Source organism: Pelophylax lessonae (genome assembly GCF_965119305.1).
Source record: "Pelophylax lessonae genome assembly, chromosome: 8".
In the NCBI taxonomy this organism is placed as follows: domain Eukaryota; kingdom Metazoa; phylum Chordata; class Amphibia; order Anura; family Ranidae; genus Pelophylax; species Pelophylax lessonae.
In genome coordinates, this window is record NC_138775.1 from 297,396,829 (window position 1) to 297,420,702 (window position 23,874).

General features: G+C 48.8%; 1 protein-coding gene across 1 annotated transcript in view; it reads right to left on the reverse strand.

Moving 5' to 3' along the window:
• Positions 1 to 23,874, reverse strand: part of TPR (translocated promoter region, nuclear basket protein) — a 240,379-nt gene that overhangs the window by 26,591 nt on the left and 189,914 nt on the right. The window contains exons 62-68 of the mRNA XM_082266381.1: positions 21,868 to 22,050; positions 19,173 to 19,298; positions 14,576 to 14,663; positions 6,862 to 7,040; positions 4,752 to 4,820; positions 4,555 to 4,646; positions 2,818 to 2,924 (exon numbers count right to left, since the gene is read on the reverse strand). Coding sequence (XP_082122507.1) covers positions 2,818 to 2,924; positions 4,555 to 4,646; positions 4,752 to 4,820; positions 6,862 to 7,040; positions 14,576 to 14,663; positions 19,173 to 19,298; positions 21,868 to 22,050 — 844 coding nt within the window. The remainder of the gene's footprint in view (positions 1 to 2,817; positions 2,925 to 4,554; positions 4,647 to 4,751; positions 4,821 to 6,861; positions 7,041 to 14,575; positions 14,664 to 19,172; positions 19,299 to 21,867; positions 22,051 to 23,874) is intronic.

Genomic DNA, 23,874 nt, shown 5'->3' on the forward strand with positions numbered 1-23,874 from the left:
TCTGGGGGGGGGGGGGGAACAGGAAATCACTGAGGGGGAGCCAGGGAGCACAGGGGGGTGGAGATCACTGGGGGAGCCAGACTAAGAGCACGGAGGGGGCTAAAAGAGCACTTAGGGGGGCCAGCAAAGGAAGTTGTATAGGAGGGGGATGGGGCAGCTGCATATAGAGGAATTGAACTTTCCATATTCCTAGTGCAGCTTCTGAGAGGAGGAGAAAATTCAGTGACATGAGGAATATGAAAGTTCAATTCCTCTCTATGCAGCTGTCCCATCCCCCTCCTATCCAGCACACAAGACTCCTCACTGACATTCCACACGAGACTCCTCACTGACATTCCACACGAGACTCCTCACTGACCTTCCTTCTGCCGCTGCCTTCTTCACACAGATGCGGGCGGCCCGATGGACACCGGCCTGACACCCCCCCCAGTGCAGAGATGCGGGCGGCCCCGCGGACACCGGCCTGACACCCCCCAGTGCACGCACCCCCCCTCACTGGTACGTCCGAGAGCGGGACAGTATATGCACGATTTCTTAGTTTAAGCGGATCAATCCGCCACAGAGTTCCCAGCCTGTCACAGTCTATTCATATTGAAGAGACCAGTCATCAGGCTTCAGCTGTGCACTGCGGCTGATTAATCCGCCTAAACCCGAAACAGAGAAAATAGTCCACTTACTGTCCTCCGCTCCCACAGAATACAGGGGGCCCCGAGACAAAAATAAATAGTTGCACAACACTTTTCCATGACTTTTCCAAAACTTAGTAAGTTTACTCATTTTCCAGGACTTTTCCAGGCCTGGAAAGTGTCATGTCAAAATCCCATGACTTCCAGGATTTTCATGACCGTACGAACCCTGTAGAGACCTTGCACTCCTCCACCTTCTGTTTGAGGATTCCCCACAGATGCTCAATAGGGTTTAGGTCTGGAGACATGCTTGGCCAGTCCATCACCTTTACCCTCAGCTTCTTTAGCAAGGCAGTGGTCATCTTGGAGGTGTTTGGGGTCGTTATGTTGGAATATTGCCCTGCCCCCCAGTCTCTGAAGGGAGGGGATCATGCTCTGCTTCAGTATGTCACAGTACATGTTGGCATTCATGGTTCCCTCAATGATCTGTAGCTCCCCAGTGCCGGCAGCACTCATGCAGCCCCAGACCATGACACTCCCACCACCATGCTTGACTGTAGGAAGACACACTTGTCTTTGTACTCCTCACCTGGTTGCCGCCACACACACTTGACACTATCTGAACCATCTTGGTCTCATCAGACCACAGGAGATGGTTCCAGTAATCCATGTCCTTAGTCTGCTTGTCTTCAGCAAACTGTTTGCAGGCTTTCTTGTCCATCATCTTTAGAAGAGGCTTCCTTCTGGGATGACAGCCATGCAGACCAATTTGATGCAGTGTGCGGTGTATGGTCTGAGCACTGACAGGCTGACCCCCCACCCCTTCAACCTCTGCAGCAATCCTGGCAGCACTCATACGTCTATTTCCCAAAGACAACCTCTGGATATGACGCTGAGCACGTGCACTCAACTTCTCTGGTGGACCATGGCGAGGCCTGTTCTGAGTGGAACCTGTCCTGTTAAACCGCTGTATGGTCTTGGCCACCGTGCTGCAGCTCAGTTTCAGGGTCTTGGCAGTCTTCTTAAAGCCTAGGCCATCTTTATGTAGAGAAACATTTTTTTTTCAGATCCCCAGAGAGTTCTTTGCCATGAGATGCCATGTTGAACTTCCAGTGACCAGTATGAGAGAGTGAGAGCGATAACACCAAATTTAACACACCTGCTCCGCATTCACACCTGAGACCTTGTAACACTACCGAGTCACATGACATCGGGGAGGGAAAATGGCTAATTGGTCCCAATTTGGACATTGTCACTTAGGGGTGTACTGACTTTTGTTGCCAGCGGTTTAGACATTAATGGCTGTGTGTTGAGTTATTTTGAGGGGACAGCAAATTTACACTGTTATACAAGCTGTACACTCACTACTTTACATTGTAGCAAAGTGTCATTTCTTCAGTGTTGTCACATGAAAAGATAGAATAAAATATTCACAAAAATGTGAGGGGTGTACTCATTTTTGTGAGATACTGTACGTTAAAAAACAAAAAAATATACATATAATTTAATTTATTTACCTATATGTACAGCTTTACTAGAATTTGGTTTATTACTTTGTGGTGAATAGCCTGGCAACCTGCAATGTGTCTGCAAACAGCAAAGCTTACACTCCCCGCTGATGAGACAGAACTTGCTCCGGACTCATAATGGTGTGTGTTGGACCTCTGCAGAAAGACTACGTCTTCCCACACAGAGGACAGGGATCCTTCTCTGCAGCCTGCCAGCAGGGGACAGTCTTTTCTATTCCAGCTGTAGCTGCTTTTAAAATGAAACAGACTTTGCACACCTTTTCTTTCAATGCATTTGGAATGTATTTAGCCAATTTAAATTGAAAATTCAGTTCAGCTTTAAAATATAAACCTGTATGGAGTGTGGGGATCATGTAGTCAGGCGGGCGTTCTCATCAAGCCCCGCCCTTTTCATTTAAAAAAAGAAAAAAAAAAAAAAAAACAGCGCTGCTTGAACCCCATGCATTTGCATCTGAAACATCATTTCACAAGAAAAGGTCACGTCTGACCGGCACTGTCGGCCCAAGTTCTATCAGCAGAATTCTTCCAGGTCACTGATTCAAAGTACTCAAGCCAGAGAAGTACCAAAAGCCCTCCCCATAATCAAGAGTGGAAAATAAAAGTCAATATTTTCCACTATTGACGTTCGATCAATCGTAAGAGAAACTGCGCCATTGTCTCACCTCCCTGGGAAGCCAGCTGGCCAAGATCGGAGTGGCTAGAGCTAGCCTGAGGCATATCTTCTGGTGGCCCAAACCGAAAGCGAGGGACACCGGCAACCTGCGGAGAGCTAAAAACCAACAAACATCAATGCAGATGAACTCTTCCAATAGTACATATTACTGTGAGAAGGGACTTCAGGAACGCTAGTTAACCCCTTCAATACCGGAAACTTCCACCCCCTTCCTGCCCAGGCCAATTTTCTGATTTCAGCGCTGTCACACTTTGAATGACAATTGCTCAGTCATGCAACACTGTACCCATATGACATTTTTATCATTTTTTGTTTACACAAATAGAGCTTTCTTTTGGTGGCATTTAATCACCGCTGCGTTTTGTTTTAACTTTTTGCTACACAAATGAAAAAAACAAACGTTTTCTTTATTTCTGTTACAAATGAAGCGGCGGCAGCACTGGTGGCCCCGCCGTGAGGTGGCGAGCGACAGTGAAGGAACGCCAGTGCGAGCGACGGTAAGAGTCCTTTCACACGGGCGGTCCGTTTTTCATCCCATTTTTTTGCAGATGAAAAACGGACATAATGCATGTCAATGGGATTGCGGATGTCAGGGCGAGGGGCGGGGAAGGGACGCCGGGGCGGGCGACGGGGAAGGGACGCCAGGGCGGGCGACGGGGAAGGGACGCCAGGGCGAGCGACGGGGAAGGGACGCCAGGGCGAGCGACGGGGAAGGGACGCCAGGGCGAGCGACGGGGAAGGGACGCCAGGGCGAGCGACGGGGAAGGGACGCCAGGGCGAGCGACGGGGAAGGGACGCCAGGGCGAGCGACGGGGAAGGGACGCCAGGGCGAGCGACGGGGAAGGGACGCCAGGGCGAGCGACGGGGAAGGGACGCCAGGGCGAGCGACGGGGAAGGGACGCCAGGGCGAGCGACGGGGAAGGGACGCCAGGGCGAGCGACGGGGAAGGGACGCCAGGGCGAGCGACGGGGAAGGGACGCCAGGGCGAGCGACGGGGAAGGGACGCCAGGGCGAGCGACGGGGAAGGGACGTCAGGGCGAGCGACGGGGAAGGGACGTCAGGGCGAGCGACGGGGAAGGGACGTCAGGGCGAGCGACGGGGAAGGGACGTCAGGGCGAGCGACGGGGAAGGGACGTCAGGGCGAGCGACGGGGAAGGGACGTCAGGGCGAGCGACGGGGAAGGGACGTCAGGGCCAGGGATGGGCAGCAGCTGCATCAGGCTGGCACAAAGCTTTCTGTCAGAAAAAATTATAAATAAGTTAAAGTGACTGTAAACTCTCTTATATAAATAATGTTATACTTTCATGCTCTAGTTTAGCACAGAGCAGCCCGGATCCTCCTCTTTGGCGCTCGTGGCCCCTCCCTCCTGTTGAGTGCCCCCACAGCAAGCAGCATGCTATGGGGGCACCCGAGCAGAGTTGCAGCTTCCTGTGTCCATTTGGACATGGAGCCGCAGCCCAGCCTCCTCTTTCTCATTATTGGCTCACTGAATTTCAATGACAGCAGCAGGAGCCAATGGCTCCACTCTGCCGTCTCAGCCAATGAGGAGGGAGAGTCTCAGGCAGTGGGCATCGCTGGATAGAGATGAGCTTAAGTATTAGGAGGGCTGCTGCACACAGGCGGCTTTTTAATCCTTCTGACTTTACAACCACTTTAACTATAATCAAAAAAACACAATGCAATAAATATGTTGAATAAAAAGGTAAAGAAAAAAAAAAAAACTTACTGAATTGCTTCTGCAAAGCCATCTGTTCGGTGAGGGACAACAAGGGTCGGTGTGCTGGGCACTGTGCGGTCTTCGTCATCAAAAAAGTGTTGCTGTTCAGCAATCAAGAAAAAGAAGGGAATTATTACATTGACTAAATTGTCCCATGTTGGCTTTTTCCATGGAGAACACAGATAAAAGGTACACTTTCTGCTTACCATGCCTCCTAAGCCGGGTGTAAGCTGCAGTCCACGTCCTACAGACTGTCTGCGGGCCATCTGAATTCGCTGCAAATGGATTTGGAAAATAATTTTCACAACAGACCTTTCTGAATCTAAGAATCCAGTATGACACAGAAAAACCCTATAACCAGCCAAGGGGCAACTGAAGGAACTGGAAAACCTCTATATTGGATACCCTGAGAGTCTCCCATTATTATTCAGGATTTATATAGCCCCAACACTGGGCAGCGCTTTACAATATAAATGGAGACAGTACAGTTACAATACAAAATATAAAATACAAGAGGGTCCTTCTCCTAAGAGCTTACAATCTAATAGGGTGGGCAAGTGGTACAAAAGGTTATACCTATGAGGGATGAAAATATGGAAGCCATAAAAGTTCAGTTAGTTTGAGGTGGCATAGGCTTCCCTGAAGAGATGAGTTTTCAGGGATTGACTAAAAGGTAACCAGAGTAGGAGATAGACTGAGGTAGGGAGTTCCAGAGGATGGGAGAGGCTCTGGAGAAGTCCTGAAGATGAGCATGGGAGGAAGAGACAAGGGAACTTGAGAGCAGGAGGTCTTGGGAGGAGCAGAGAAGATGGTTTGGATGATATTTGGAGACAAGACTGGTGATGTAGCTCGGGGCAGAGTTGTGGACAGCTTTGAATTTTGTTGCTAGTATTTTTAATTTGCTTTGCTTAGAAATCGAAAGCCAGTGGAGGGATTGGCAGAGAGGGGTGGAGGACACTGAATGGAAGCCAGTGGAGGGATTGAGTTATGGACAGCTTTGTATTTTATTGCTAGTATTTTTTATTTGCTTAATAATCAAAGCCAGTGGAAGGATTGGCAGAGCAGGGTGGAGGACACTGAATGGAGACCAGTGGAGGGATTGGCAGAGAGGGATGGAGGACACCAAATGGAAACCAGTGGAGGGATTGGCAGAGCGGGTGGAGGTCACTGAATGGAGACCAGTGGAGGGATTGGCAGAGTGGTTGGAGGACACCAAATGGAAACCAGTGGAGGGATTGGCAGAGCGGGTGGAGGTCACCGAATGGAGACCAGTGGAGGGATTGGCAGAGCGGGTGGAGGTCACCGAATGGAGACCAGTGGAGGGATTGGAATAGTGGGTGGAGGAGACCGAATGGAGACCAGTGGAGGGATTGGTAGAGAGGGATGGAGGACACCGAATGGAGATCAGTGGAGGGATTGGCAGAGGGGGGTGGAGGACACCAAATGGAGACCAGTGGAGGGATTGGCAGAGTGGGGTGGAGGACACTGAATGGAGACCAGTGGAGGGATTGGCAGAGCGGGGTGGAGGACACTGGAGTTTAGTGGAGGGATTGGCAGAGAAGGGTGGAGAACACGAAATGGAGACCAGTGGAGGGATTGGCAGAGTGGGGTGGAGGACACTGAATGGAGACCAGTGGAGGGATTGGCAGAGCGGGGTGGAGGACACTGGAGTTTAGTGGAGGGATTGGCAGAGAAGGGTGGAGAACACGAAATGGAGACCAGTGGAGGGATTGGCAGGGAGGGGTAGAAGACACGGAAAAGAGACAAGTGGAGGTATTGGCAGAGAGAGATGGAGGACACTGAATGGAGACCAGTGGAAGGATTTGCAGAGAGGGGTGGAGGGAATGGCATAGAGGGGTGGAGGGAATGGCATAGAGGGGTGGAGGGAATGGCATAGAGGGGTGGAGGGAATGGCATAGAGGGGTGGAGGGAATGGCATAGAGGGGTGGAGGGAATGGCATAGAGGGGTGGAGGGAATGGCATAGAGGGGTGGAGGGAATGGCATAGAGGGGTGGAGGGAATGGCATAGAGGGGTGGAGGGAATGGCATAGAGGGGTGGAGGGAATGGCATAGAGGGGTGGAGGGAATGGCATAGAGGGGTGGAGGGAATGGCATAGAGGGGTGGAGGACCGTGAGCGGTTAGGAAAGTGGATGAGTCCAGCAGCTTCTGCTGCATCCAACCTCAGAGATCTCCATAGAAGAGTAAACTGTGTCCATCCTCCCAATACAGACAGAGCTAATATCTCAGGGCTCTGCTCTGTTTTCCAAATTAACAATAAAAAGGTAAAGGAACATCTGTGTGAGGTATGCAAGTACCTGAGGAGGTGGGCCAAGCTCTGGAGGGGGAGCAGGAATCGTCAAGCAAAGAGGCAGAGGGTGGGGTTGTCTGCGAGGAGACTGCGGAGGCCGAGGACTTGGTCTATCGGAGGCCGAGGACGGCTGTTCCCGCGCTTCTTGTGCAAGTGTTGAATCCGTAGTTCCCATACTCGCTTCAGCTAAATAATAATAGAGAAGCTGCTGAAGATACATTGACGACATTTTCAAGCTTTTCAAACACCTTACACACAAAACCACTACTTTATTATAATAGGAAGTAAAGCAGCATGAACCCCACTCACAGGTTTAGAGTATGTAGCTGGCAGTCACAGATGACAGGAGACGGCTTGCTTATCATCATGTACTCCAGCGTTTTGGCATCGGTTTTATCTGCGATCCACTAGGATTTGCAGAAATTGCTCTCTATTTTTCTTCCTTTAAACTCTTGGTGACCAGCCGCCATACTTATACTGCGGAAGGTCGGCTCTGTCCCGCGAAAAGACGCGTACGTCGCTTGGCCATAGGGGGAGCCAGTCAGCGGGTTCCATGGCCGCGATGTCCACTGGGCACCCGTGATCGCTCCCTATGGAGACAGAGCGGCTGTAAACACAGCAGACTGCTGTTCTATCAATTATGAACACAATAGGGAATTATGAATAGGGATCCTCCTATTTAGGAACACAAGTCTCTGCATTCATTCAGTAAGCCCCCCCCCAGTTAGAAAGCACCTCCTAGGCACACATTTAAGCCTTTGATCACCCCTGGTGTTAACCCCTTCCCTGCCAGTGTTAGTACAGTGACCGTGCATATTTTTTAGCACTGATTACTGTAATGTCACTGGCCCCCCCCCAAAAATGTCAGTTAGGGGTCCGATCTGTCCGCCACAATGTGGCAGTCCCGCTAAAAATCACTGATCTCCGCCAATGCTAGTAAAATAAAAAAAAAAAAAAAAAAAAAAAAAAAGACAAATCTTTCCCCTAGTTTGTAGACGCGATAATTTTTGCGCAAACCAATCAATACACACTTACTGGTATTTTTTTGTTTTACCAAAAATATGTAGCAGAATACACATTGGCCTAAAATGATGAAAAAAAATTGATTTTGATTTTTTTTTTTTTATTGGGAATGTTTTATAGCAGAAAGTATAAAGAATTTTTTTTTTTTTTCAGAATTGTCGCTCTTTTTTTTTTTTATAGCGCAAAAAAAAAAAAAAAAACTGCACAGGCGATCAAATACCACCAAAAGAAATCTCTGTTTATGGGGAAAAAAAGGACATCCAATTTTATTTGGATACAGCGTAGCACGACCGCGCAATTGTCAGTTAAAGTAACGCAGTGTCGTATCGCAAAAATTGGTCTGGTCTTTAAGGGGGTAAAACTTTCTGACCCAGAAGTGGTTAATTAGGGGAGTTTGCCTTGAAAGTACTAACTTCTAACTTGACTGAGTCTCTCCTATTCTTCGTGGTCACAGCTCTGCATAGCATGTACTGAGCGGTGTTTAGTTTGAGCGTTTATTGCAGATACAAACGCCAGCTTTCCCTGAAGAAATGGGCTTTATCCCGCAAAACGCATAGGAGAAGGTACTATGCAATTCCTGCGTATGGATATTTGGGGTTGCTACTAGTGTTTCCCCCGAAAAAAAGCCCGGGTCTTATATTAAAGAGGTTGTAAACCTCCGAATATTTAAAAAAAAAAAAAAACACCTGAAAGAAACACCTAATGAGCTATTATGCATCGCATACTAGCTCATTATGAAATACTTAACTTAGAACGAAGCCCCGAAGTGCCAACCGTTCACCAGTCTCGTGGGTGACCTGTTCTGTTGCCCTTCTTCTGGGTTTGTGGCATCCGGCCATCTGATTGGCTGGAGCCGCGATTACGTCACTCCCGCGCATGCGCGCAGGAGCCGACGGTCACGGCACGGGGCTCTGAAGGAACGGCATCAGCAGCCGTTCCTTCAGAGCGCATGCGCCAGTAATGTCACTGGCTGCATTTAAGGTAAATATCTCCTAAACGGTACATGTTTAGGAGATATTTACAGTACCTATAGGTAAGTCTTATCATAGGATCACCTATAGGTACAACTTGCAGAGGAGGGTTTACTTCCTCTTTAATTTTGGCACCAAAAGACAGTAGGGCTTATTTTCGGGATAGGTCTCATCTCCCTTCCTTGCCTGTCATGATTCCCCAGGTAGAAGCGCTTGTGAAATCCTAGAATCCACTTTATGACTATTTTATAATATGTCCAGTGTGTTTCTGTAATCTAATAGTGTGAAATACTTTTGTTACATCGCCGCTCAGCTAATCTCCCGCTCTGCTCTCCTCTTCTCATAGCTGTCAATAGGGGATCTCAGCCCCCTCCCCATCAGAGCGGGTCACAGAAGCACCGAGCATTATATTAGAATACTGTGAAATACCTTCGGTACATCGCCGCTCAGCTGATCTCCCACTCTGCTCTCCTCTTCTCATAGCTGTCAATAGGGGATCTCAGCCCCTCTCTCCTCAGAGCAGGTCACAGAAGCGCCGAGCATAATAGTGTGAAATACCTTCGGTACATCGCCGCTCAGCTGATCTCCCGCTGCTCTTCCTTCTCTTCTCCCCCGCTGACAGCTGGGGGAGGGGGGGGGGGTCACGGGAGCGGCGCTGTAATGAAGGTATTTCACACAATAATAATAATATAATACTCTGCGCTACGGTGACGCGCGGTGAACACTGCAGAGGGGAGGGGCTGAGATCCCCCACTGACATCTATGAGAAGAGCAGAGCGGGGAATCAGCTGAGCGGCACTGTACCAAAGGTATTTCACACTGTTAGGGCTCTTTCACACGGGCGTTCCAATCAGATCGGCCTGTCAGTTTTTTAGGCGGATCTGATCGGATGCCCCATTCAGCCCTATGGAGCAGCGGAGGTCAGCGGTGACATGTCCACTGACATCCGCATCCGATCCTGTCCGTGAAATCCGGACAGATGGAAACCCCATTTTCCATCCGTCCTGGGGATAGGATGAGAGCAGACAGGCGGTCCGTTCTCATCCGATTCCCCATAGAGAGCAGCTGGGCTCTGACACCTCCCTCTCCACACACAGTGCGGAGACGGAGCTGTCATATGCCGGCTCAGCGGGGATCGGCGGATCGATCCCCGCTGAGCAGAGCATGGTCCGCAGCGGAATGCGGACCGTGTGAAAGGGGCCTTATATTACAGAAACACACTGGACATTATATAAAAAACAGTGATAAAGTGGATTCTACAAACACTAAACTAGGGCTTATTTTTGGTAGGGCTCCCCGAAAATAACAGCAGGTCTTATTTTCGGGGAAACACGTTATATGTAAACACCAGCAATGTGTGCAACTGAAGCGTTATTCATCTATTTTGTTTCTTTGTTGCGTTTAGTTTCATGATTTTAACAAAAACATTTTTAACATTTGTACAAATAAACCGTAAACCCGTTTTATACAACTTTGGTGCTTTACCTTACAAATCTTACTTGGTTTGGTTTGGTAGAGATTTGTGGTTTCAGTGTCTGATAGAGGATGTGGTACCAGTAAATTCTGAAGGACACACAGACTGGCGGTATGCGGTCTTCCACTTTATCCTTTAACTTATTCCGTCAAAACCTACGTTTAATTCTACTCCCACCCCCATTCTAAGCCTAATCTATCTACCCTGTAAAAAGGAAAGATTTCTATACTTACTTATTCTGAGATGACTCCAGTCCGGTCACATGACAGAGCAGAGACAGCTGACAACGGATGTCCCATAGTAAGCCTATGGGTGACGTCACCACCCAGGCTCTGCAACTGTTGACATCTCCTCTACACTGAAGCCAGCGCTGGAGGGATCATGTGACTAGACGGACTTCAGAATATGTTAGTAGTACTGTATACTTACCTATTTTGCGGTTGCTCCCATCACATGACTGGCTTTGGTGTAGAGGAGGAACAACGGACAACAGATGTCCCATAGTAAGCCTATGGGTGATATCTCCCAGGCTCTGCAGTTGTTAAAGCGGAGTTCCAGCCATTTACTCACCTGTCCAACGGTCCAGCGATGCGGCCACCGGAAGCCTCGATCCTCTCCCTAGGCGCCGGCATCACTGCTGTGGGCACCCGGCTGTTACAGTTTGCGGCTTCACAGCCGGGTACCCACTGCGCATGCGCGAGTCGCGCTGCGCGCCGTGATTGGCCGGCAATCTTCTGGGACCTCTGACGTGTCCCAGAAGATTGCAGGGAGGGAGGGGGAGAGGAGAACTTCCGCTCAGGGCGCCGCGGCGCTCCGAGCGGAAGTGGGAGCGGGTACCTGTCAAAACTAGGTACCCGCTCCCCCCCCCCCCAAAAAATGACATGCCAAATGTGGCATGTCGGGGGGTCAGGACTCCCTAAAGCGGAAGTTCCACTTTTGGGTGGAACTCCGCTTTAACATTGATCTCTCCTCTACACTGAATCCGGTGCTGGAGAGAGATCATGTGACCAGAGCGACTTCAGAATAGGTAAGTACTGTATACTTACCTATTCTGACATTGCTCCCGTCACATGACCAGCCTTGGTGTAGAGGAGGAACAGCCGGCAATGGATGTCCCATAGTAAGTGTCATCACCCAGGCTCTGCAACTGTTGACATCTCCTCTACACTGAAGCTGGTGCTGGAGAGATCATGTGACCAGAGCGACTCCGAATATGTAAGCACTGTATACTTAACTACTATGAAGTTGCTCCGGTCTCATGATCGGCTTTGGTGTAGAAGAGGGACAGCTGACAACAGATGTCCCCTAGTAAGCCTATGGGTGATATCTTCCAGGCTCTGCAGTTGTTAACATTGATCTCTCCTCTACACTGAAGTGATCATGTGACTGGAGCGACTTCAGAATTGGTAAGTACTGTATTACCCACCTATTCTGAAGTTGCTCAGGCTTTGGTGTAGGGTGGGGGGGGGGGGGGGGACAGCTGACAATGAATGTCCCATAGTAAAGCCTATGGGTGACGTCATCTCCCAGGCTCTGCAGTTGTTGATTTCTACTCTACACTGAAGCCGGCGCTGGAGGGATCATGTGACCAGAATGGAGCGACTTCAGAATAGGTAAGTATATAGATCTTTCCTTTTACAGAGTAGATCGGGTAGGCTTACAATGGGGGTGGGAGCAGATTTAAGTTTAGTTTGGTTTAGACTTACCTTCCACTTTAACCCCTTCCAAACTGGTCACTGTAGCTTAACAGGTCAGGGCACCAATTATATTAGAGCAGTGATGGTGAACCTTGGCACCCCAGATGTTTGGGAAATAAATTTCCCATGATGCTCATGCATTCTGCAGTGCAGTTGAGCATCATGGGAAATGTAGTTCCAAAACATCTGGGGGTGCCAAGGTTCACCATCACTGTACTAGGGTAACGTTTATAAACCTGCACACCAGGCATACCTACATGAGAGCCTCTGTGCTGTGTGATCGATGTAAACCATGGCTGCGATCAGCAACCACTCCTATCCTTCCATTTATACCAGCCGAGCAACCTGCTCTGCCAGGTCTATCCTGGGCAGCTTGTAGGAGGGGAGGGGGTAGGGAGGAGGGAAGAGGAGGAGGGTGGAACAGGAAGAGGAAAGAGGGAGGGAGGAAAGAAGGAAAGAGGGAGGGAGGAAAGAGGGAGGAGGGAGGGAGGAAAGAGGGAGGAGGGAGGGAGGAAAGAGGGAGGAGGGAGGGAGGAAAGAGGGAGGAGGGAGGGAGGGAAAGAGGGAGGGAGGAAAGAGGGAGGGAGGGAGGAGGGAGGGAGGGAAGAGGGAGGGAGGAGGGAGGGAGGGAAGAGGGAGGGAAGAGGGAGGGAAGAGGGAGGGAAGAGGGAGGGAAGAGGGAGGGAGGAGGGAGGGAGGAGGGAGGGAAGAGGGAGGGAGGGAAGAGGGAGGAGGGAGGAGGGGGGAGGGAAGAGGGAGGGAAGAGGAGGGAAGAGGAGGAGGGAAGAGGAGGGAAGAGGAGGAGGGAGGAGGAGGAGGAGGGAGGGAGGGAAGAGGGAGGGAGGGAAGAGGGAGGGAGGGAAGAGGGAGGGAGGGAAGAGGGAGGGAGGGAAGAGGGAGGAGGGAGGGAGGGAAGAGGGAGGGAGGAGGGAGGGAAGAGGGAGGGAAGAGGGAGGGAGGGAGGAGGGAAGAGGGAGGGAAGAGGGAGGAGGGAGGGAGGGAGGGAGGGAGGGAGGGAGGGAGGGAGGGGGGAGGGAGGGAAGAGGGAGGGAGGGAAGAGGGAGGGAGGGAAGAGGGAGGGAGGGAAGAGGGAGGGAGGGAGGGAGGGAGGGAGGGAAGAGGGAGGAGGAGGAGGAGGGAGGGAAGAGGGAGGGAGGGAAGAGGGAGGGAGGGAAGAGGGAGGGAGGGAAGAGGGAGGGAGGGAAGAGGGAGGGAGGGAGGGAAGAGGGAGGGAGGGAGGGAAGAGGGAGGGAGGGAGGGAAGAGGGAGGGAGGGAAGAGGGAGGGAGGGAGGGAAGAGGAGGAGGAGGAGGAGGAGGAGGAGGGAGGGAGGGAGGGAGGAAGAGGGAGGGAAGAGGGAGGGAGGGAGGGAGGGAGGGAAGAGGGAGGAGGGAGGGAGGGAAGAGGAGGGAGGGAGGGGGGAGGAGGGAGGGAGGGAAGAGGGAGGAGGGAGGGAGGGGGGAGGAGGGAGGGAGGGAAGAGGGAGGAGGGAGGGAAGAGGAGGAAGGAAGAGGGAAGAGGAAGGAAGAGGGAAGAGGAAGGAAGAGGGAAGAGGAGGAGCACCAGGCTGCCACAAGGTACCCCCCCTCAACCTACCCAACATGAAGCAGTATGGGGGAAGATAGAAGCCACAACTGAAGTCCCCCACCCCCTTCTGTCTTTTGCCTCCGGCAGCTCTCTCCTCCATTCAGAAAAAGAGGAAACTGGGTGGGCTTCACAGTGAGGGAGCACTGTGACAGCCTATCACATCGATCAGGTGACCCGGAACTGGGAGTTTCAGGTCCCAGTGGTCGTTAGTACAGAGCCCAGGGCTCCCCCGGTCTTTGTGCTGGGAGTGCGCTGTGCGTCACACTCCCCGCACAAAGGAGCTGATAAGCATTTATGCGGCCCCACAGAAAAAAGCCCAATCCAGTGAGGCCGCCTATACTCCTGAGCGATTCACGAACCGGCTAGTGGGCGTGTATCGAGCAGCTTTCCCTCTAGCCGCTCCTCTCCGTGATGTCAGACGTGTCTACCCCGCTCTATGCACACCCACAAGCAGGTCTGTGAATCATGTGACCTGCTGGTGGGCATGTATGGGCGGGGCAGACATGCATCTCAGGGGCAGCGTCACAAAGTGGAGTGGCTGGGTGGAAAGCCGGAGGGATGAGTGGGAGGCGTGAGTTACACTGAACATGGAAGATACAGGCACCCTGCACGATTGCACAATGTACCTGTATCCAAGTTTGCTATGAGAGGACGTAAACTGACCATGGAAGATACAGGCAACCTGTGCGATTGCACAAGTACCCAAGTGTGGGATGAGAAGACGTAAACTGACCACTCTAGAATGGATGGGCTGCTATGCAAGGGGTCAGTTTACTACCAGGAGAAGGGGAAGAGGCAGGATCAACCAAGTAATAGAGAAGAACAGCAGGCACTAAAAAACGTAATATGAAAAAAATAAATTAGAAATACATTAAAAGATACAATGTAATGATTTTTTTATTTTTAGGTTTACAAACATTTTAATGGGATGAAGGAAATGCTTGTAAGTAATGAAAGTAATCTTGCATACTGTTTTGTGAATCCGCAGGTCTCTGCCCGCCGTCTCCGGTGCCCATGCTTTCTTCCCTGTCTGTTCCAGGATCTGTGCCCTCTGCACACTGCAAAAGGATTACCAAAGACTTATTAGCTAAATCAAGAGAAAGGCAGTGCAAGAAATGACTTTACATTCATAAAATGTCTCCACCCCCATTAGATATTAACTTTAAGCCCCGGTTCACACTTATGCGATGCGGGAAGGCTGCGAATCCGCAGCCTGTTCCCGCATCGCAAACGCACCCCCGGCAGTTCACACTGCCATATGCGATACGCTGGGGGTGTCAATGTAATCTTAACGACACCCCCAGTTTGATCGCATATCGCAGTGCGATCTTGCAGTTCGCACAGGATCGGATCGCACAAGTGTGAACCACTGTGCGATCCGATCCTGATGCGGCTGCCAAAAAGGGTCCTGTGCGTGTTTGCTGCAGGTGCAGTGCGAATTTAGCCATACAAAGTATATGGCTAAACTCGCACCGCACAGCTGATCGCATGTAATGAAGGAGCAGTGCGCTCCGACATTACATGCGAACGCCGCAGCCGCAGTAATGTGAACCGAGGCTTAAGCGGAACTTCCCTCTCTCAATCAACATTAACTCATGCTGCTAGCATTAGTCAACAGATAGGAAGGTATATTGTACAGTAATACCTTGGATTGCGAGCAGAATTCATTCCGGAAACATGCTTGTAATCCAAAACACTCGTATATCAAAGCGAATTTCCCCATAAGAAATAATGGAAACTCAGAGGATTCGCTCCACAACCATTTATTCATATAAAAATGATTACGGCAATACAAAATCCAGTATAAAGTGTACTGTGTCAGCTGCCCACCCCCTCCCCTTCTAATGCTGAAAAACCTATCATTTTATATTAGGGGTCTTCAAACTACGGCCCTCCAGCTGTTCAGGGACTACAATTCCCATCATGCCTAGTCATGCCTGTGAATGTTGGAGTTTTACAATGCCTCATGGGATGTGTAGTTCCGTAACAGCTGGAGGGCCATAGTTTGAGGATCCATTTTATAATCCTCAGTTTCTCAAAGCTAGCTGCTCCTGTCACATGACCGGCCAGCTCTCTTCTCCTCCCCTCCTGACTGAAGTCAGCGGTAGAAATCTCGGCTCCGCCCACTGCAGCCGTCAGGCAGGGAGAGGAAAGAGGCAGTGGGTCAGGCGACGGCCGATCGGTGCTCATTAGGCCAATATGTATTCTGCTACATATTTTTAGTAAATTAAAAATCCCCAATAAGGGTTTATTGATTGGTTTACGCAAATGTTATAGTATATACAAACTATGGGAGATAGAGATTATATATATATATATATATATATATATATATAGATAGATATAGATATAGATATATATATAGATATAGATATATATATAGATATATATATATATATATATATATATATATATATATATATATATATATATATATATAGATATCTCTCTATCTATATCTATATATATCTATATATATATATATATATATATATATATATATATATATATATATATATATATATATATATATATATATATATATATCTCTATCTATATATATATATTTTTTATACTAGTATACGTTCCGTGACCTATAGCGGGACAGCGATATTGCGGCGGACAATCGGACACTGTGTGGGAACCAGTGACACTAAAACAGTGATCAGTGCTAAAAAAATATGCACTGTCACTGTACTAGTGACACTGGCTAGTAGGGCTGCACAATATTGGGAGGAAAGAAAAAAAAAAAATCACATTGAGATATTTTTTTTTCCCCCCCAACGATATATATTGCGATATTTATACCCGCCTCTTCCTGGTGTACATGGTACAGTCCCCTACGCATTTGGTACCTTCTTGGCAGCCTCGGCCCACGTGCGCTCCCTCCGCCTCGGTTTGTCCCTCATGATCGGGCTGTGAAGTAGGTTCTCCCGGAGGGAGGGGGAATCTCTCTGGCTGGGGGCAGACGGAAACGCGGGAAGTGGGGGTAACGCTGGGAGTTGTAGTCCTCTCCACCCAGCAGCTCCTTCGCACCGGAAGCACACTCCCAGTCCCCACAATACACTTCCGCCCCACAGCACAGCGAACCAAATCATGTTGTGAGTAGCAGCACATTGAATCAATCAGGTGTGCAGGCACGCGTGATTGGTTCCCTGTGCCGCTGCTCAGTCAGGAGAGCTGCAGGACGGACTTAACATGTGGGACGGATGTCAGGCTGTATTCTTCTACCTTCACTGTGAGTCCCCAATATCGCATTATCCGGCGATGTGACTATCGCCCACGGTCGCAGCACGATATTTGATGTTACATCGAATATCGTTCAGCCCTACTGGCTAGGAAGGGGTTAAACATCTAGGGCAGTGATGGGGAACCTTGGCACCCCAGATGTTTTGGAACTACATTTCCCATGAAGCTCAACTACACTGCAGAGTGCATGAGCCTCATGGGTAATGTAGTTCCAAAACATCTGGGGTGCCAAGGTTTGCAGTCAATGATCTAGGGCGATCAAAAGGTTAACTGTGTGCCTAGCCAGTGTTTTTGTGTACTGTATGTGGTGCTAAGAGATGGAATTTATCCATCTTCGTTCAGAGTCTTTGCCCGACGTATGGCTGGTTCCGGCAGACATCGAGTGCATGAGCCTCATGGGAAATGTAGTTCCAAAACACCTGGGGTGCCAACGTTTGCCGTCAATGATCTAGGGCGATCAAAATGTTAACTGTGTGCCTAGCCAGTGTTTTTGTGAACTGTAGGTGGTGCTAAGGGAAGAGATGAAATTTATCCATCTTCGTTCTGAGTGTCTGCCCTGACGATTGGCGGGTTCTGGCGGAGATAGAACATCTGGGGTGCCAAGGTTTGCCATTAATGATCTAGGGCAGGGGGGTCGGGAACCTTTTTGGCTGAGAGAGCCATGAACACCAAATATCTTCAAATATAATTCGGTGAGAGCCATACACTATATATCAGGGGTCGGGAACCTTTATTTAATTTTCATATTCATGGGCCGCAGCTATACAGTGAGTAGATGGAGCCGTGTGAGAGTGCTTGGAGTCGGGTCGGTAAGACAGCAGAGCAGGCAGGTATGCAATGAGGCCAGAGTAATGAAGCGCCTGCAGGCCTGTGAGTGATGGAGGAGAGTATAGGCCCTGAGAAAATGGCGGCCGACCGCTGAAGGCCTCAGAAGTGGATGCGAGAGGCAGCTCCCGTGGGTCACCGGGTGTCAGAGGGGAAGGAGATCGTGTCTGTCAAGGCACAGGGAGCGGATGGCAGATCTCCTTACCGGGCGGTGATTGCCGAGGCCCTCAGATGCACAGCAAACGAGCTGGAGGCGGTACCGTAGCGCGGCAATCCGGTCACCTAGAGACGAACTGAGGGTAGCGGTGGGTGCAGAAATCTCCTTGGCACCGGGCACAGCTACGCGGATGGCACTGGATTGAGTGGTAGACGCGGCGGAGCTCTGGGACTACACGTCCAGCGCGGCTCGCGTCCAGACACGCCCCCCTTTATTAAAGATTTGTTTGCGAGCCAGATGCAGCCATCAAAAGAGCAACGCCTGGCTCGCGAGCCATAGGTTCCCTACCCCTGATCTAGGGCAATCAAAAGGTTAACTGTGGTGCCTAGCCAGTGTTTTTGTGTACTGTATGTGGTGCCTAGCCAGTGTTTTTGTGTACTGTATGTGGTGCCTAGTAGAGCTGCACGATTAATCGTATGAAAATCGCGATCTCGATTCACCCCCTCTGACGATCTAAACCTGACATATGCTCGATTCTTTGCATAGCTGAGGGAGCAGAGAAAACAGCTGTGGAAAACTCCCAGTAACTATAAACAAAATGATTACATTGTATCGTTCCTCCTGCAAACTCCTATCAGCATTAAGTCTCCTAGTAACTATAAACAAAATGATTACATTGTATCTTTTCCTTCCCTCTGCCAGGGAGAAAGGAAGTTTAACCTCTTAAAGACTAGAACTTTTTCTGACACTTGTTGCTTGCAAGTTAAAATCAGTTTTTTTTGCTAGAAAAGTACTTAGAACCCCCAAACATTTTATATATTTTTTTAGCAGAGACCCTACAGAATAAAATGGCGATTGTTGTAATATTTTATGTCACACTGTATTTGCGCAGCAGTCTTTCAAACGCAATTAATAAACTTTAATGAATAAAAAAAAAAAACGTAACAGTAAAGTTATCCCAATTTTTTTTTGTTACACAGAGAATCGTGAGAGAATCGTGATCTTTATTCCAAGCTAAAAAATCGTGATTCTCATTTTGGCCAGAATCGTGCAGCTCTAGTGACTAGCCAGTGTTTTTGCGTACTGTATGTGGTGCCTAGCCAGTGTTTTGTGTACTGTATGTGGTGCTGAGAGATTGAATTTATCCATCTTCGTTCTGAGTCTCTGCCAGACGATCAATGGGTGCTGGCGGACATCGAGTGCTTGGCAACCGCAGATCGGCTTCTGCTGCGAATACTCACAGCAGAAGCCGCCTACCGACGGCACACACATGCAGAGACCATAAACTGGTAAGGGGGGGGGGGGGGGGGGGGAGAGAGAATGAAGATATACGTACAGCAGCGTCTTCTCCTTCATAGGCTTCGTTGCCATCAGCGCTGCCGCCTTCACCATTGCTCTCATCTCCATCGCCCATTCCACCATCGTCTTCATCATCTTCATCCTCCCCGTAGCCCTGTATGTCCTTGGACAGAAAACACGAACCGTTACATACTAGCAAACATATGTGATATAGCATGTTAAATACTTAGACCAGCAGATGCGATTAATCTTGCTCTCCCTTTACAGCATAGTGCTCATTAATGTAACCCCTTCAATACCGGGCTCTTTCACCCCCTAACTGCTCCATTTTTATAATTTTTTTCACACAAATAGAGCTCTCTTTTCATATTATTTAATCACCACAAAAATAAATCATTGCCCAAGGGACTTTAGTAACACCCCAACACGAAAAAAAAAAAAAGAAAGGAGAGGTATATAAAAAATATACAAAACTGTTTTATTAATCTAAACCAGCAATGTAACATACATTTAAAAACAGTCATACAATTGCCAACTAAGAAGAATAGAAGAGACAACATAAGAACAATTAAAGTGAGAAACTTTCCATAAAAAAAAAAAAAACAGCCTGAGCTGATTGTTTCCCTACGCGTTTCAAGAGATCAAAGCTTGCTTCATCAGGAGAAGCATAGAAGGAAATATTAAAAATACTTGCGAAAAATCTTCACCATTACATAATAGACCATGGAAAATCACATGCATTGATATATCTTCTCAATAGGACTTTGTATCAATCATGCCGGACAGAGCCAACCAGAGGTCAATCCAATTAGAGCCCATTCACATTAGCGCGACTTGTCAGCCTGACAAGTCGCGCTCAGTCGCGGTCTATTGATTAGCACAGGACCCATTCTAATAGGAGCGACACAAGTCGCTCCGACTTAGAAAAAGGGCCCTGTACTACTTTGGGGCGACCTCGGAGTGACTTGCATTGACTTCCATTATGTGAAGTCTCTACAAGTCGTGCCGAAGTCGCGGTGCACGCGACTTCACAGGTCGCCCCCCAAAGTCGTGTCGCGCTAGTCTGAATGGGCTCTTAGAACCATCATAGCAAAACCAGGGTTGTGGGATACTCCCAGAGAGCAGGGTCACATGCTTTTGCTGTAATAGGTGGATTGGTAAGGACCGTTTATAGCATTTCATCAGATCAGGATCACGTTCCAGTGAATTGGGTTCTGCCTTAGGTCAACTGTGGCAAGAGGAGAATTAATATTTTGAACATCTGTCCAGAATGGCCAGACTAGGCTTTACACTGTTATTGGTCTGGCTTTTAGAAAAATTAACTTTATTAAAAAATGTCCCTCAGTCAGTGTAAGCCGGTTCCGGACCGCCCACCGCATATATACTGCGACAGGCTGGTGTAGGGCTACGTCGGCCACCAGCAACAAGGGGGCGAGCGCGCGCCACCGGCAGTGGAGACTCCAATGCACAGGGCAGGCGGCTCCGATTGCCACCCGTGATCGCTCCCAGCTGAGCGAGAAGAACGGTCTGCTGTTGTAAACACATCGAACCGTTCTCTCTGGAATGATCACAGAACTCCTGTGATCCTAAGTAGGATCACAGGTCTCTATGGTCATTCCATAAGCCCCACCCTCATACAGTTTGAATCATTCCCCTAGGGACACATTTAACCCTTTGATCACCCACAGTGTTAACCCCTTACCTGCCAGTGTCATTTTTACAGTGACAGTGCATATTTTTAGCACCGATTACTGCAGTAATGTCACTGGTCCCCCCAAAAGAGTCAAAAATGTCAGTCAAGGGTCCGATCTGTCTGCCGCAATGTCGCAGTCCCGCAAAAAAAAAAAAATATCGCAGATCGTCGCCATAACTAGAAGAAAAAAGAAAAATACAAATCTTTCCCGTAGTTTGTAGACGCGATAACTTTTGTGCAAACCAATCAAAATACGCTATTGCTATTTTTTTTACCAAAATGACCGCGCGGGAGCGCACCTCCGCAGGCGCGCGCTCGCTCCCCAGACCCTCCCAGGCTAGTGACGTTAATTAACGTCACTCTGCCTGGCAGGGGCTGACCGCCGCAGTAAATTTACTTGCGGCGGTCGGCAAGCGGTTAAGGGCGCAAATCCTTCTGGTCCAGAAGTGGTTAAAAAATGGCTCAGTCGGCGTAAAAAAAAAAAAAAAAAAAAAAAAGGCTGGCTATTTTCTCAGTCCCCACAGCACCTCTTCACCATAGAATTTTCTAATTCTTCTGCCTTGAACAACTTGCTAAACTGGAGAACGCCGCAGTAATCGCAGCATTCATTTACATACTGGTGCAGAAAGTTGCTTTGACATGATAGAGTCGGTGCGCTTGGTATCATTTAGTATCGGTTCACACATGTGATGACAGACATTGCATGTGATTCGGAGCGCACTGCTCTGCAAATCACATGCAATGTCTGTGTGATGCGAATTCAGCCATAGATTGTATGGCTGAATTTGCATGGCATTTGGACACAACACGCACAGAACCCTTTTTTGGGTCCGCACCAGAATTGGATTGCATGGGTGTTCACACCTATGCGATCCGATTCATGTCCGAGCTCACCTGCTATAATTGGTATTCACATTTCAGATTTTATGTACACTTTAACATTTCCAAGACGCGGCACAACACAAAAAGCGAGGGCGCTGTATTTCTTCTCTACACTTGGGCGATATTTATTAACAGATTTATCTCCGAACGCCATTACCTCCTGATCACCTTCGTTTTCCTCCTCCTCTTCCTCATCGCTGTCTATAACAATCACATTCTCGTTCTTTGTCTGGGTGGATTGCACGCTTTGGGACTGATCCGAAGACTGAGCGGCGTTATCCCCGAGTGACTGGGAGGTCTCTTCACTATCGGGAATTTGTTGAAAGTCCAGCGTTCCAAACTAATCCAAAATAAAAAAGATAAAAAAGATAAAAAAGAAATACATTCTATACACTCGTCTCCATTCAAAGAGGAAATCAATAAAGTGTTACTAAACCCACAACAGTAAAATCAGTCTGTATATGCAGTGAAGCATGCTTGTTATACTCACTGTGGGAACTAAGGGGTTAATCCTCTGCATTGTGTATAAAGGCTGTTTGATCCTGTATACACAGATCCTTTTCTTCCACTGACTCCAGAACATGCCTGGATAAAACAGAGCCTTTGGAGTCACCCTGCACATGCTCAGTTCAGTGTGCTGTGCTAGAGAGTTTTTTTTTTTTTTCTTGGAAGGGTGCAAGTGATCAGCACAGGGCCAATCAGCTCTGTCCAGACAGAGGGTCAGGGGTCATGCACCCTCATAGGCTAGTCAGAGGAGAATGAAAACTCCTCCGACAAGCTTTAGCCAGACACTGATAGAAGTCACAAGACTGCTATATACTGCTGAGAAAAGGCATTCAGCAATTTATATTTACTAAAATAATTGCATTTCCATGTTCTGTGTACTGTGGGAGATCAGATATAGTGAATGCAGAGTCCTGGGGAGATCAGATATAGTGAATGCAGAGTCCTGGGGAGATCAGATATAGTGAATGCAGAGTCCTGGGGAGATCAGATATAGTGAATGCAGAGTCCTGGGGAGATCAGATATAGTGAATGCAGAGTCCTGGGGAGATCAGATATAGTGAATGCAGAGTCCTGGGGAGATCAGATATAGTGAATGCAGGGTCCTGGGGAGATCAGATATAGTGAATGCAGAGTCCTAGGGAGATCAGATATAGTGAATGCAGAGTCCTGGGGGGATCAGATATAGTGAATGCAGAGTCCTGGGGAGATCAGATATAGTGAATGCAGAGTCCTGGGGGGAGATCAGATATAGTGAATGCAGAGTCCTGGGGAGATCAGATATAGTGAATGCAGAGTCCTGGGGGGGATCAGATATAGTGAATGCAGAGTCCTGGGGGGATCAGATATAGTGAATGCAGAGTCCTGGGGAGATCAGATATAGTGAATGCAGAGTCCTGGGGGAGAGCAGATATAGTGAATGCAGACTCCTGGGGAGATCAGATCTAGTGAAGGCAGAGTCATGGGGGAGATCAGATATAGTGAATGCAGAGTCCTGGGGAGATCAGATATAGTGAATGCAGAGTCCTGGGGGGAGATCAGATATAGTGAATGCAGAGTCCTGGGGAGATCAGATATAGTGAATGCAGAGTCCTGGGGGGAGATCAGATATAGTGAATGCAGAGTCCTGGGGAGATCAGATATAGTGAATGCAGAGTCCTGGGAAGATCAGATATAGTGAATGCAGAGTCCTGGGGAGACCAGATATAGTGAATGCAGAGTCCTGGGGAGACCAGATATAGTGAATGCAGAGTCCTGGGGAGACCAGATATAGTGAATGCAGAGTCCTGGGGGGGATCAGATATAGTGAATGCAGAGTCCTGGGGGGGATCAGATATAGTGAATGCAGAGTCCTGGGGGGGATCAGATCTAGTGAATGCAGAGTCCTGGGGGGAGATCAGATCTAGTGAATGCAGAGTCCTGGGGGGAGATCAGATATAGTGAATGCAGAGTCCTGGGGAGATCAGATATAGTGAATGCAGAGTCCTGGGGAGATCAGATATAGTGAATGCAGAGTCCTGGGGAGACCAGATATAGTGAATGCAGAGTCCTGGGGAGATCAGATATAGTGAATGCAGAGTCCTGGGGGAGATCAGATATAGTGAATGCAGAGTCCTGGGGGGAGATCAGATATAGTGAATGCAGAGTATGGGGAGATCAG